This window comes from Budorcas taxicolor, chromosome 5 (genome assembly GCF_023091745.1).
Source record: "Budorcas taxicolor isolate Tak-1 chromosome 5, Takin1.1, whole genome shotgun sequence".
In the NCBI taxonomy this organism is placed as follows: Eukaryota; Metazoa; Chordata; class Mammalia; order Artiodactyla; family Bovidae; genus Budorcas; species Budorcas taxicolor.
The window spans coordinates 153,400,364-153,413,532 of NC_068914.1; the positions used below are offsets into that span (position 1 = coordinate 153,400,364).

Consider the following 13,169-nt stretch of genomic DNA (forward strand, 5'->3'; position numbering starts at 1 on the left):
CCCAGCCCTGAGTCGAGGGCTGGGTGTGGTGGTGACAACTGAGGATGTCAGCCAGGGCGGGAATTAGTCACTGAATCCATTCATGCCTCCTACCTCCGCTCAGCGCCAGAGGGCCCCTGGGCTCAGAACCAGAGACTCAGAGAGGGCCTGGCAAGGTGAGGACGCTGAGGTGGAGAGGCGGGAGGTGGCTGCTGGCTGCTGGGGGCAGCTGACCGCAAGGAGTCGGGTCTCCTGAATGGTAGCCTTTGTTTTCATCTTTGGAGGGAAGAGAGCAGGGGCAGCAGGCCCTAATCCCACTGGGCTCCCGCCTATGCCAAGCTCCATCCTTGTGCCAACCTTCTGCAGGGGCAATTATTTCCCTTCTTTTCCAGATAAGAAAATAAGACTCAGGTCTGAAATCACTTGCCCGAATTGGCACCCAGGGTGCAGTATTTGGGAGACTAAAGAAGAATACAGGGAAATGGAAAGAGAAATTAAACAAGGCCACAGAGAAATCGGGACTTCCCTGATGCCCTAGTGGCTAAGACTCTGAGCTTCCAATGCAGGGGGCACAGGTTCAATCCCTGGTCGGGGAACTAAGATTCTGCATACCGTGCAGTGCGGCAAACAAACAAAAAGACAGTAAATGAATGACCATCTGATGATACAAATAAAGAAAAAGAGTAAATAAATGAAATAAATATCTAATATCTACATAGTGGAAGGAAAGAAGGGGACGGGGAGAGAGGGAGGGGAATTCCTGTGCACAGCTGTCCCACAGAGAGCACAGCCCCTAGAAGGTTCCATTAGTGCTTCCCCAGCCCCAGCTCACCCGGCCAAAAAACTGCAGGAAGGTGTTGGAAAGCAGCAGGTGCTTCTCGGCCAGGAAGCGGTAGCGCCGCTTCTCCTCCAGTTCAGCGGCCCGCTGACTCTCAGACACGAAGGCCTGCATCTGCGCGTGCAGCCGGTTCACGCTCTCCTGGGGGAAAGGGAATTCAGGGATGGGTCCCTCATCCAGCCCCGACTGCCAGCTGTCTGAGGCCTCCCTCTCCGTCGTGAACCAGCCACCTCCTCCTGGAGGCCTTCCATGAGCACCCAGCCCCCACTCTCACTTCGGAGCCTGCCCTCTCCTGTGAGTCTGGGCTCTGCCTGCCCTCCAGCCCGAGGGCACTTCTCCCAGGTCGGGCTGGTGTCTGAGCCACCCCTCTGTCCCCAGAACCGAGCACAGGGCTGAGCCCAGAAGTGAGGCCTAGGAAAGCCAGTTTAATGAAAATGCAAATTAATGGACTAATAACCTCCCCTGCTTGGGAGGAAAGATTCCCAAGAGGAGAGAGATGAGCTTAGTAAAGGAGCCAGGAGAGGAGGCAGGAGAGGAGATAAGGTTTTGGAGATGGAGGCCAGGCATGGGGCCCTGACCTAGGGAGGAGGGGCTGGGCTTAGCGGGGGGCAGGAGGTGCGTGTGCGGGGGAGAGTGACGGGGCTGCTGGTGGGTCACGCCTTTGCCCCGTGATTAGGGGCGGCGTGACTGAGGACCTCAGGTTTTCCCAGTGAACTAGGAGAAGGCGGGGAAGCCGAGGGAATGCGAGGGGGGCCACACAGTGACTAGGCAAGGAGCGGTGCTGACGGTGTCCCTGGGACCAGGGATGCCCGCCAGGGCCGGCTGGCCCCTCCAGCTATGCTCACCACTCGGGGTGGGGCAAACCACACTCGTGGAGTAGGGCCGGTGCTGGTTGGGGAGCTCGGGTGGGTGTCGTGGATCCCCGAGAAGCCCGGGTCGTCCCTAGCCCCTGCACCTTCATCTCCCGTGCGTTCTTGTCCCTCTTGCGCTCCATTCGCCACAGCTGGGACATGCTCTTCTCCAGGCTGGCGGCTCGGTGGCGGTACTCCATCTCGTAGTGCTGGCGGCTGTCCTTGGGTGGGGTGGAGAGAGGAGGGAGACCCCCATGTCAAAGGGCTCAAGGCACCTGGCCTGTGGGCCAGAGCACTGGATAGGGGCAGGGCGCTCAGCTGGGAACGTGTACAACCTGGGGCCAGTCAGTGCCCAGCACTGGCCCAGTGTGCCCATCTGTCAAGTGGGGAGAGGCAGGCCTGCTGGCGATGGGCCGGGGGTGCCCGGGTGGGTGCCAGACTCACTCTGATGAACTGCATGTCCAGCTTGGTGTTCTTCTCTATGTGCTGCAGGAGGTCTCCATGGAACGTCTGCACCTGTGTGGAGTGCAGGGTGGGGTTGATCAGGGCGACCCAATCATCCCCCGGCCCCGGTGTTCCACTGACCACTCTGCTCCTGACACACCAGGCTCCTGACGAACCATCAGAGAAATGGGTATAACAAGAAACCTGGTTGGATGCAGGATTAAACAATTAGACATACAAAATATTTAATGCAGTACCTGGCTTGAAACACACCCTCCATAAATGTGTGATACCTTCCGTTTCTCCGTGCCTTGATTACGCCTACCAATTTTCAAATACCAGCTTCCCTACCACCTCTGCTGGGAGGCCCTCCTGACTCCTTAGGCAGAATCCACTACTCTTGCATTTTGTTTCTAAAATCTGTACAACTTCTTTGGTAATGACCAAATTTCATTCCTCCAGCTGTAGGATGGAATTTGTTGCTGGGCCCCTGGTCACAGCCCCATTTGTGGGAGCAGCAGGAACCAGGTATGTCCCGTCTCTGTATTCCTGGCACTGTGGGGTGAGCATGGCCCAGCAAAAGTGCTCACAACTGTTCACAGGAGTGGCAGCTTCCCATGGCAGGTGACCAGGAGGACCAGGAGGGTTATTGGGCTCAGGCTCAGAAGAGCTTCATTCTAGAAGTTTTAGTTCTTCCTCCAATTTGCTCTGTAACTTTGGATGAGTTGCTGTCCCTCTCTGGGACTCTGTTTCCCCACGTGTAATGGGAAATTTTGGCCAGATGCTCGCTAGGGTCCAGCTCTAGAACCCAATGAACTTGAATTCTGTGAGCCTTGGTGATCAGCTGGCATGTTCCCCTTTGTCCCTGTCAGCGCTCCCTGGGTCACTCAGTGTTGTTGGGACATTGCACCTAAATCTTCCCAGCTGCCCCCTTTGTTCTCAGGTTCAGACTGACCACTGCCACTTCGGGGGACCCTTCCACCTCTGCTCAGCCTTCTCTGTCTTCTCGGCCTTTCCCTGGGGAACCCCTGCTCAGGAACCCTCGGTGGATCCTGCCTCCTGCCCCAGGGGTCCCCAGGCTATACTGTAGGAGCTCTGTCCCTCAGGAATGCTGATAATCAGAAAGGCCAGCAAATTATAAAAGTTATCAGTGTTTCTTCCACAACTGTTTCTGAAATCTTGTTAACCAGTCTTTAAGGGAGCTTGGGTGTGACCTCCTTGGGTCTGACCAGGCCTTACATCCCTGATTGTGGCTGTCAGTGTGTGTGCTGGGGGTGGGAGTATTTCAAGCTGCTCTGAGTCCCTGTTTCTGCCCCAGAGGGGCCCTTTTTTGCTGGATCCTGGCAATAAGGAAGGGAGACTTCCGATCTGTACCTGTGGGACGTCCCAGGTCAAGGTTTCTGCTCAAACACAAGATGTATGTTCCTGAAAAGTCCCACATCTGGCAAAATCACCCAATATATAAACAGGGCTTATGGAAAATGCAGAGTTGGGGCAGACCCTCGAAACCCTGGCAACCAGAGCACTAATAGAGACAGCGAATGGTACTGGAGGGATGAACTCGAACCACACCAAAGGCCATGGAAAAGATGAGAAATGCACGAAACCAACAGAAAGGACACACCGGCAACACCTTAATTACTGCAGAGCTGGCATGCCGAGGCAATACAGGAGGCGGTGGGGCTGCCACCACAGTGAGCGTGGGAGGTGGTGACATCTGCTCCCAGCTTAGAGTCCCAGGAGGCTCGGAGCTCTTGCTCTCCCCAGGGAGGCCTGGGTTCAGGAGCTCTTTTAAAATGTTCTTAAAATACAGCTTAAAGGGCTCTTGTTGTCACTGCAGTGACAAGTTGGGGGCTTTCCTCTTCTTATTTCTGTTAGCGCTGTTCCCTTCCTCAATGCTTAGGAGACATCACTTCTGAATAAGCCACTCCCATGTCATAGGATACAGCTCCTTCTGCTTCCAGTCACGTAGGAACTGAGTCACACCACAGAAATGAGTGTTAGGGCAGGACAGGTGGATTGCAGTTCTTCCCATTACCAGGGCTTGGCTGTGATCACCGAGCGTGTAGAGGACACAGACCCAGGATGCCTCAGTCAGACAGGGCACCAGCACCACTGGGTTAATGGAAAGTCATCATCAAGCTCCTAAAGAAATGGATCTAATAAGAAGTTTGATCCTGGAAGACACCTTTGAGCTCTTGCTCTTGGGGAACCAGAGGGCTGCCTATAATTAAGCAGGTGCTTCTGAAACAAGGAAGTTGCCTACTCCAGCACGTGCTGAGAATTCCCAGCAAATCTAACAGAGACTGCGGTCCCTGCTCCCCTCCCCATAGGACACGCTCCTTTAGCAGGTCCTGTGAGCTCCTCCGTACAGAAGATGAGAGCAGACCCGCTGTCATGAACGTGCCCTGTAAGTTCCATGTGTCGAGGCAGTCCAGCAACTGAATCCATCGATATAGGAAAAACCCCTTTCAAAGAACTGTCTCTGTGGGCTGACCACAACTTTCCTCCTCCCATTTTCTCTTGAACACCATCAGGTTACGGCCCCACCAACTACACCCACAAGAGTGCTGTCAAAATCACCAGGATTCCATCTGCATCACTAAGTCCCATGATCAGTTTTGAGGACTCACCCAACTTCTGTCTCATCAGACATGGCTGACCACTCCCTCTTCCTGAGACACCTTCCTCCCTCAGCTTGCAGCCCACCCCCTGTCCTTGTTTCCTTTGCATTGCCCCCTGACTGCTCTTCTCCATCTTTTTCTGATTCCCCCTCATCTCTCTGGTCCCCGAAGGTTGAGTTGCCCTGGGGCTCAGGCCGTGGGCCTCTTCCCTTCCCTGTCTACATGGTGACCTCATGCAATCCCCAGGCTGCCGACTCCCAGATATGTATCCCTGCCCAGACCTTCCCCAAAATTCCAGTCTCATCTGTATGTTATCTGGGCTTTTCAGCCAAGAGGAAGAGAACAATACTGAAGATAAGCTACAAAGGTATTAACATGCTGCTGCTGCTAAGTCGCATAACATACAGATAATAAGAGTCCCTAAGAAAGAAATGCAAAGAAAGAACAAAAAATTTTCTAAAAACCTGTAATTAAAGAAAAAAGATATCAAACTACATATTGAAAGAGTGCACATAACAAAGAATATTGTCCCAGACTGACCAATATCAAGATATATTCTGGAAAAATAACTAGACTTGAAGAAAAAGAAAAAAAATTGGGGTCACCCTGCTTATTTAACTTATATGCAAAGTACATCATGAGAAACGCTGGGCTGGAAGAAGCACAAGTTGGAATCAAGATTGCCGGGAGAAATATCAATAACCTCAGATATGCATTTGACACCACCCTTATGGCAGAAAGTGAAGAGGAACTAAAAAGCCTCTTGATTAAAGTGAAAGAGGAGAGTGAAAAAGTTGGCCTAAAGCTCAACATTCAGAAAACTAAGATTATGGAATCTGGTCCCATCACTTCATGGGAAATAGATGGGGAAACAGTGGAAACAGTGTCAGACTTTATTTTGGGGGGCTCCAAAATCACTGCAGATGGTGATTGCAGCCATGAAATTAAAAGACGCTTACTCTTTGGAAGGAAAGTTATGACCAACCTAGACAGCATGTTGAAAAGCAGAGACATTACTTTGCCAGCAAAGGTCCGTCTAGTCAAGGCTATGGTTTTTCCAGTGGTCATGTATGGATGTGAGAGTTGGACTGTGAAGAAAGCTGAGCACCGAAGAACTGATGCTTTTGAACTGTGGTGCTGGAGAAGACTCTTGTGAGTCCCTTGGACTACAAGGAGATCAACCAGTCCATTCTAAAGATCAGTCCTGGGTGTTCTTTGGAAGGAATGATGCTCAAGCTGAAACTCCAGTACTTTGGCCACCTCATGAGAAGAGTTGACTCATTGGAAAAGACTCTGATGCTGGGAGGGATTGGGGGCAGGAGGAGAAGGGGACGACCGAGGATGAGATGGCTGGATGGCATCACGGACTCGATGGACGTGAGTCTGAGTGATCTCCGGGAGTTGGTGATGGACAGGGAGGCCTGGCGTGCTGCGATTCATGGGGTCGCAAAGAGTCGGACACGACTGAGCGACTGAACTGAACTGAACTGAAGGCAAAAAAGATGGTTGGATGGCATCACTCATGACTCATGACTCAATGGACACGAGTTTGAGCAAACTACGGGAGATAGCAGAAGACAGGGAAGCCTGGTGGGCTGCAGTTCGTGGGTTTGCAAAGAGTCAGACACAATTTAGCGACTGAACAACAACAACAAAGGTGAAAAAAGCAAATGATTTGCAATGGAGAATATAGATTATTAGACTTCTCAATGGCAACATTCAAGATGCAAGATAAAGAAAGAAGGAGAAAGTAAGAAAGGGGAGGAGGAAGAGAATGAGCGAAAGAGGAAAGAACGAAGGAATGTGAGGCAAGGACTTTATATCCAGCAAAACTGACTTCCCCCAGTACAAGGAGAGCAGCTGTTATCTTGGTGTCACAACTCAGAACATTGTTCACATGAGCCCTTCCCATGGGGACAATCAGAGAACAAGACCAAAACACCAGTCAAAACATGGACATGGGGTTGGAGGTGAATATTAAAAGTATAGCTACGTGTAAACAAGGATCAGTGAGGGTGAAAGGGGAGCAGGCATGGTGCAGCGGCTCTGGGTCCCAACAGTGTGGACAGAGCACAGCTGCAGATACTGCGCTTTTCACATGTTGAAGATTTATGGCAACTTTATGTCGAGCAAGTCTACTGGCGCCATCTTTCCAACAGCATCCACTCACTGCATGTCTCTGTGTCACACGCCAGTAATTCTCTCAATAGTTCAAACTTTTTTTTATTATTGTCACAATCTGTTAAGGTGATCTATGATCAGTGATCTTTGATGTTACTCTCACAAAAAATTGTGACTTGCTGAAGGCTCAGATGATGGCTAACATTTTTAGCAACAAAGTACTTTTAAATTAAGGTGTGTACATTGGTTTTTTTTTTTTTACATAATACTATTGCACACTTAATAGACTACAGTGTTGTGCAAACATAATTTTTATATGCACTGGGAAACCAAAAAATGTGACTCACTTTATTGTGGCATTTGCTTTTTTGCAGTGGTCTGGAACAGAACCCACAGTGTCGCCAGAGCATGCCTTTGAAAGTAGGGGGCGGGGGAGGCTGCGGAAAGCAAATGTAAAACAGACTTTAACTGTTTTAAGAAATCATATTGGTGGTGGTAGAATCAGTTTCATTATTCAGCGACTGTTGTGTCTATGTAGCATGTGATATAGCAAACGGTAACTGTGGGATATTCTTCGTCTTTCTTTTTCTGTGTGCTTGGGAATCAGGACTTTTGGAGGGCACACTGTCAGCTTGCTTGGGAATCAGGACTTTTGGAGGGCACACTGTCAGCTTGCAGGATCTTAGTTCTCTGACCAGGGATTGAATCTACACCCTCAGCAATGAGAGCATGGAGTGCTAACCAACGGATTGCGAGAGAATTCCTGAGTATCAGGACTCTTGATGTGGAACAAAAGAGATGCCGGTGGAATAGAGAAGAGGTTAACTAAAAACCTGGTGCTAAATCTGCACTGGAAGTATCAGTATTAATTATGAAGATTTCTATCTTTATATATATACGTGTGTATATATATGTGGTTTGTACAAATGTATATATGTATCTATGTATGCATGCATCTGTGTATGTATCTAGGCATATGTATCTTATCTATTATATACACATATGTTTTTATATATAGCATTGGCCACTGAAAAAGTCTACGAACAGTGATGAACCCAGTAGCAATGGGTACCCCTAGTGAGCAGATAATGGTCTTGAATATCACTTTCCACTAAAAGCAGAAAAATTTTTAAAGGGGCTTCATGGAGAGATGATTGATTCCATTTGCAGAGCAGCAGAAGTACCAGACGAGAACTATCTTGTCAGGCTAGGCAGCGAGGAAACCGTCAAAACTGTGAGGGTTGTGCCAAAGAATTCACGTGCCAGACTGAAGAGGCTTCTGCTGGTCAAAGAGGGGATACTGTCAACTTCAACGAAATAATGATTGCAAAGGAGTAAAACACATCCCCTCCAGGCATGCCAAACGGATGGAACCTGAGTCTGAGCCATCCTCTGGATCCAGAGGACAAAGCAACAGCTGAGCTGCACCAGGAATGCTCAGAAAACCAAGTCAAAAGGCCCCAATGGATAAATTGTCAGGAAAAGAAAAGGATGGTGGAGGAAACACTAGATTAAAAGAGACTCAAGAACGTATTTTAAAAGAGAGAGAGAGCAAGACAAGTTCTCGTGTCTGGGGACATAGGACTGGGTGATCGGTTATGAAGAAACCCAAGGCAGTGTCAGACCAGCGGTCATTTTTGGAGGAAGAGAGGGTCTGCGATTTGATGCGGGCCCATGGAGGGGCTTCAGGGAGGCTGACAAAGTTCCCGACCAGGACGGGAGTTTCAAAGGCGGCCTGCTTGATGACGACTCACTGAGCTCGAATTTGTTCCGTGACATTTTTTGTGCCGGTATTTTACTTTATTTTCTGGCCACAAGCCATGTGGGGTCTTAGTTCCCTGATCAGGGATCAAGCCCGTGCCCCCAGCATTGGAAGCAGAGTCTTACCCCTGGACCACCAGGGAAGTCCTGTGCCTGCATTTTAGGTTACAATTAAAAAAAAGGTTTGGTTTAAAAAAAAACAAAAAACAGTCCTGTCATTCCTTTGCTCAGCACACTCAGAGGCATGGCCAGAGATCCGACAAGGTCCACAGGGCCTGGCCCCTGTTAGCCAGGGGTCATCTCGGCCCTGGCCCTTGATGCCTCCACTCCAGCCATGCGGGCTTCATCAAGCCTTCCTGTGTGCTGACCTCTCTGCCCAGAACACTTCCCGCAGTTGTCTCCCTGCTCACTCCCTACCTTCTTCAGGTCTCTTCACAATGTCAGCTCTCTAGTGCTGTTGTCTTGAATATCTGTTAAAAATCACATCCCTCCAACACTTGCTACTCCCTATGGAGGTTCTCTTGTCCCCCATAGCGCATTTTGCATCTAACCCATCACACATATGCTCACTTATCTGTCCTGGGTTTTGTCTGGTTCCCCCTTGGGGAGAGCAGGGGGTTTTATCTGCTGTATCCCCCCCGCAGTGCCCATTGCAGTGCCAGGCATAGGGCGATGAATTGCTGTCAAATGAATGAGCCCGAGGGGGAGATGGCCTCTGGTGTGTTGGGCCAATGTGGCTCTGGCCAGGGGCCCTGCCCTGTTGTCACAGCCAAGACACCGGTACCCAAAGAGGGCAGCTATCTTTACAGAGTGGGCCTGGGTGACACTTGTCTCTATCCAGCCCAGGTGTGCCACGAGTGACATGACAAGCCATCAGACACAAGGAGAGGAAGTCACTGGCGGCCAGGGTGGTCCGTGCTCTGTAACTCCCCACCCAAGCCCCGGGAGATGACACAGGCTTAGCACTAAGCCTCAAGGTGTCCCGGAAATGGGCCAGGGATATGGTTTTATAGAGTGGAGGTGGATGCTTGTTTTCTGCTGATGAAACTCTTCCCCATTTCGCCATGGCTATCAAACTGGTGAATATTTTATGGTGTCCCCAAATTGCACCCGGACATCCAGCATTTTCCCACACATACGTTTGGGAGCCATGCAGTCACGGTTAGTTGAAATTTCCTTCTGAGCTTCCCAAGGCCCTTCACACCCGTCCCCAGCTCTCTTCTGCCGATGCCACGCTCTGTGCATGCTCGGCCCACAGCGCCCCCGGAAGGCCCTCTCTTCTCCTCTCCCTCTGGCCCAGCTCTGCTCCCTTTTCAGAGCTTGTTCTCTCCTTCCCAGGCAGCGAAGCCCTGCTCGGTGCCAGGCCCCCGTGCCAGGCCTCCGTCCCAGGCCTTGGAGCCACAGAGAAGACCACATCCCAGCCCTGGCACAACTCCCAATCTTGGCAGGGGTAAAGACAGGGCATCAGTTGTGCTTCAAATCATAGCTAAGGTACATAGAGGGCTACAGGTGCCAGGGTCAGTAATTTATACTTATACTTAATCCTCATAAGAATACTATGAAGCAGTTTCGATTATCTCCATTTCACAGACAGATAAACCGAGGCACTGAGGTTAAGTAGCTTGTCCAAGGTCTCAAAGCCAGCAACTAGCGGAGCTGGGCTTTGAACCCAGGTGCTCTGGCACAGAGCTGGTTTTCTTCACCACCACTTGCTAAGAATGGACGTGTGTGTGTTCTCGCTCAGTCATGTCTAACTGTTTGCAACCCCAAGGACTGTAGCCCACCAGGCTCCTCTGTCCATGGGATTTCCCAGGCAAGAATACTGGAGTGGGTTGCCATTTCCTCCGCCAGGGGATCTTCCTGACTCAGGGATGGAACCTGCGTCTCCTGCCTTGAAGGCGGATTCTTTACTACTTGAGCCATCAGGGAAGTGTAAGAACAGATATAAGCATCTGTTGGTGTCAGAGGAGGAGAGACTGAACTTGCCTGGGTATCAGGAAAGACTTCCTGGAGGAGGGGACGATGGTGCTGGCCGGCAAGGGTAGGGGTGAGTGGGTGCTCAGCTGGAGAACAGTGTCACAGCAGCCTGCGGTGGGAACACCAGGCTGTGTCTGCAAGAGGGCAGCTCTTCAGAGGGTCTGGGCTGTGACTGGGCTACCAGGGAGGCTGCTGGATCAGCAGGGCCAGGAATCCCTTACCAAGTGGCTGAGTTTAGTTCTGTGGGTGGCGGGGGTGTGGAAACGTTTTCTCCTGGGAGTGATAAGGTCAGATCACTGGCTGCTCCCTGGAACAGTGGAGGGAGGGGTTGGGGAGGCCGGTAGGGGCAGGGCCCTGGGCCTGACGCACCTGGGTGACGGGCCTCTCTCTTCCTGGCTCCTCCACTCACTCTGGAATCTTGGGTGAATGACTAGATCTGACTGAGTTTCCTCCTCTGTGAAATGGAGATGGAAATGCACCTGCCTCCTAGGTCATTGATGTGCAGGTGAATGTGCCCAGCAGAGCCTGGCCCTGGCAGGTGCGCCCAAGGGCAGCTGCAGTTGTCATGTTACCAGAGTCCTCTCTGAGAAACAGCGTGGAGGTTGGGCCCTTGTCCTCCACGGAACGCCGCCCACTCTCCCGAGTGACCCCTCTGGGCTGCGGAGTCTGAGACTCACCACCACCTCCAGGTCAGAGTTCAAGTGCCGCTGGGTGTCGGACATCTGCACCAAGATCTCACCTGGAGGCATGGAGGGCAGTGGCCTCAGTTGGGGGCTTGTCTCATCACCCTGCTTCCCACCAGAAGGGCCTGCCCAAGCTGGGTTTGGGACCAAAGTCCAGAGATTTCCCACACGACTCTGGGACTCTGGCAGCACCTGTCCTACCCTGGAGAACTCCTGCAGGGAGGGGTGAGGAGGGGCATGGGTTCCAGAGGACAGTCTGGGAGCTGGGCCCTTGGGCTGCAAGGCCTGTGTCTTTGGGGAGGACTTCCTGGAAGAGCCAGGCTGTAAAAGGAACCCTCTCTGGGACCCGAGAATAGGGGGCAAGGCAGGCCCTCGGCCTGAGGGGAGGCGCCCAGGAGGCAGAGCCTGGGCAACAGGAGGAGGTGGGCGGTGAGGCGTGTCCCCCAGGCCCCAGAGGTCAGCAGAGCATAGGGGAAGGGGTGTGCCTCACCCAGAATCTGCGAGGTGGAGCTCTGCAGGGCCTGCTCCCCAATCTTCTGGATGGCATTGAAGTACACCTCGGCCGCCTCGGACAGAGCTGCATGGAGACGGGGAGGCGTCCAGCGGCAGCCCTGCTCTGTGAGCTCCCACTCCCCATTCTGGAGGGCTCTCCTTTGGTCAGGAGAGTTGGTGGGGGGGGCTCTGGGTGGGGCGGGGTGGAAGACGGAAGGGGTGCCTGGGCCATGTGTGTGTGTGTGTGTGTGTGTGGAGAAGTAGCGTTGGCCAGAGAAGCAGCGGGGCTGGGGGGGAGGGGGGCCTCTCCCTGGGGGGCAGGACCTGAGCCCGTCTGTCGTGGATGGGGGTGCAGGCATCTGTGTGTGTCAGAAGGCGGGTGTTGGCAGGGGTGTCGGGAGGCTCAGGCGTAGAGGCTCAAAGTGGTGAGGTGGCATGGGTTCAGGTCGCTGGTGCAAGGACTTTGAAGTCCTAAAAAGCAGGGAGGGGTTGGGTGACCCTCAGCCCTGGGTGTGTCCCCGGCTTGTCCATCTGCTCCAGAGCTCAAAACCCTCTGCTGATTAGCACTGGGAGTGGGGGCGGGGATGTCGGGAAATGGTGGGGATGGGAGCTCTTTGTACAGGCGCTGAGTGACGGGCGAGGTTTGGCTGTAGGTGAGTGGAGGGGGGGCTGGTCAGGGTGTCAGACTGGGGGTGCCAAGGTGGTCTGAGTATGGCAGTGGGCTCAACAGCTGAAGTGTGTGTGGCTGGGGTTCTGTGAGCCCGCAGGACCGGGCACTGCATCTCTGGGAGCATCTAGGGGGCACATGAAGGTGTGGGAGGGGTCTCCGGCTGCAGGGCATGAGGGTGACCGTGAAGCATGGGAGTGTGTAGGGACGACGATCGCGGGGGTGCGAAGGTTACAGTGGAGGGTGCGATCACGTGGGTGGGGCCGGGCACTCACCGTGGAAGGCCCGGAGGTAGTTGTTCCCCAGGTACACCAGGTTCTCCAGGGCAGGGTTGAACTGCTCCAGGATGCTCTGGAGTCCGAGGGCAGGGGGAGGGAGGGTAGAGGAGGGGAGCAGAAGATGGAATGAAGGATGGGCCTCAGGATCGGGTGCCCCTTAGCCCCAGTGAGAAGCCTGACTTGGGGGAGCCCGCTTAGAACCCTGAAGTCACCCAGAATCCTGGCTCTCAGCTGCAAGGGCCTCAGAGGCCAGGATCCAGGCCAATGTCCCCTTGGTCATCTCCCGCTCACCACCTGCCCAGTGGGCACTTGCGTCTAGAAGGTTCTCCTCCCACTGGGCTGAAGCCTACGGTCTGTCACCGGGCCCAGCTGGGCATGGCTCAAGCTGCCCTGAGTCCAGGACCTGTGGGCCGCTGACAGCTGCCTCTGGGGCAGAGGCAGAGCTTGCCCTGCT

The 13,169-nt window shown here is 52.8% G+C and overlaps 1 protein-coding gene across 1 annotated transcript in view; it reads right to left on the minus strand.

The window, feature by feature from the left end:
* The window catches only part of BAIAP2L2 (BAR/IMD domain containing adaptor protein 2 like 2), a 29,082-nt gene that overhangs the window by 15,116 nt on the left and 797 nt on the right, over positions 1-13,169 (minus strand). Inside the window, exons 2-7 of the mRNA XM_052641196.1 lie at positions 12,713-12,788; positions 11,769-11,855; positions 11,273-11,334; positions 2,113-2,184; positions 1,773-1,889; positions 812-958 (exon numbers count right to left, since the gene is read on the minus strand). Coding sequence (XP_052497156.1) covers positions 812-958; positions 1,773-1,889; positions 2,113-2,184; positions 11,273-11,334; positions 11,769-11,855; positions 12,713-12,788 — 561 coding nt within the window. The remainder of the gene's footprint in view (positions 1-811; positions 959-1,772; positions 1,890-2,112; positions 2,185-11,272; positions 11,335-11,768; positions 11,856-12,712; positions 12,789-13,169) is intronic.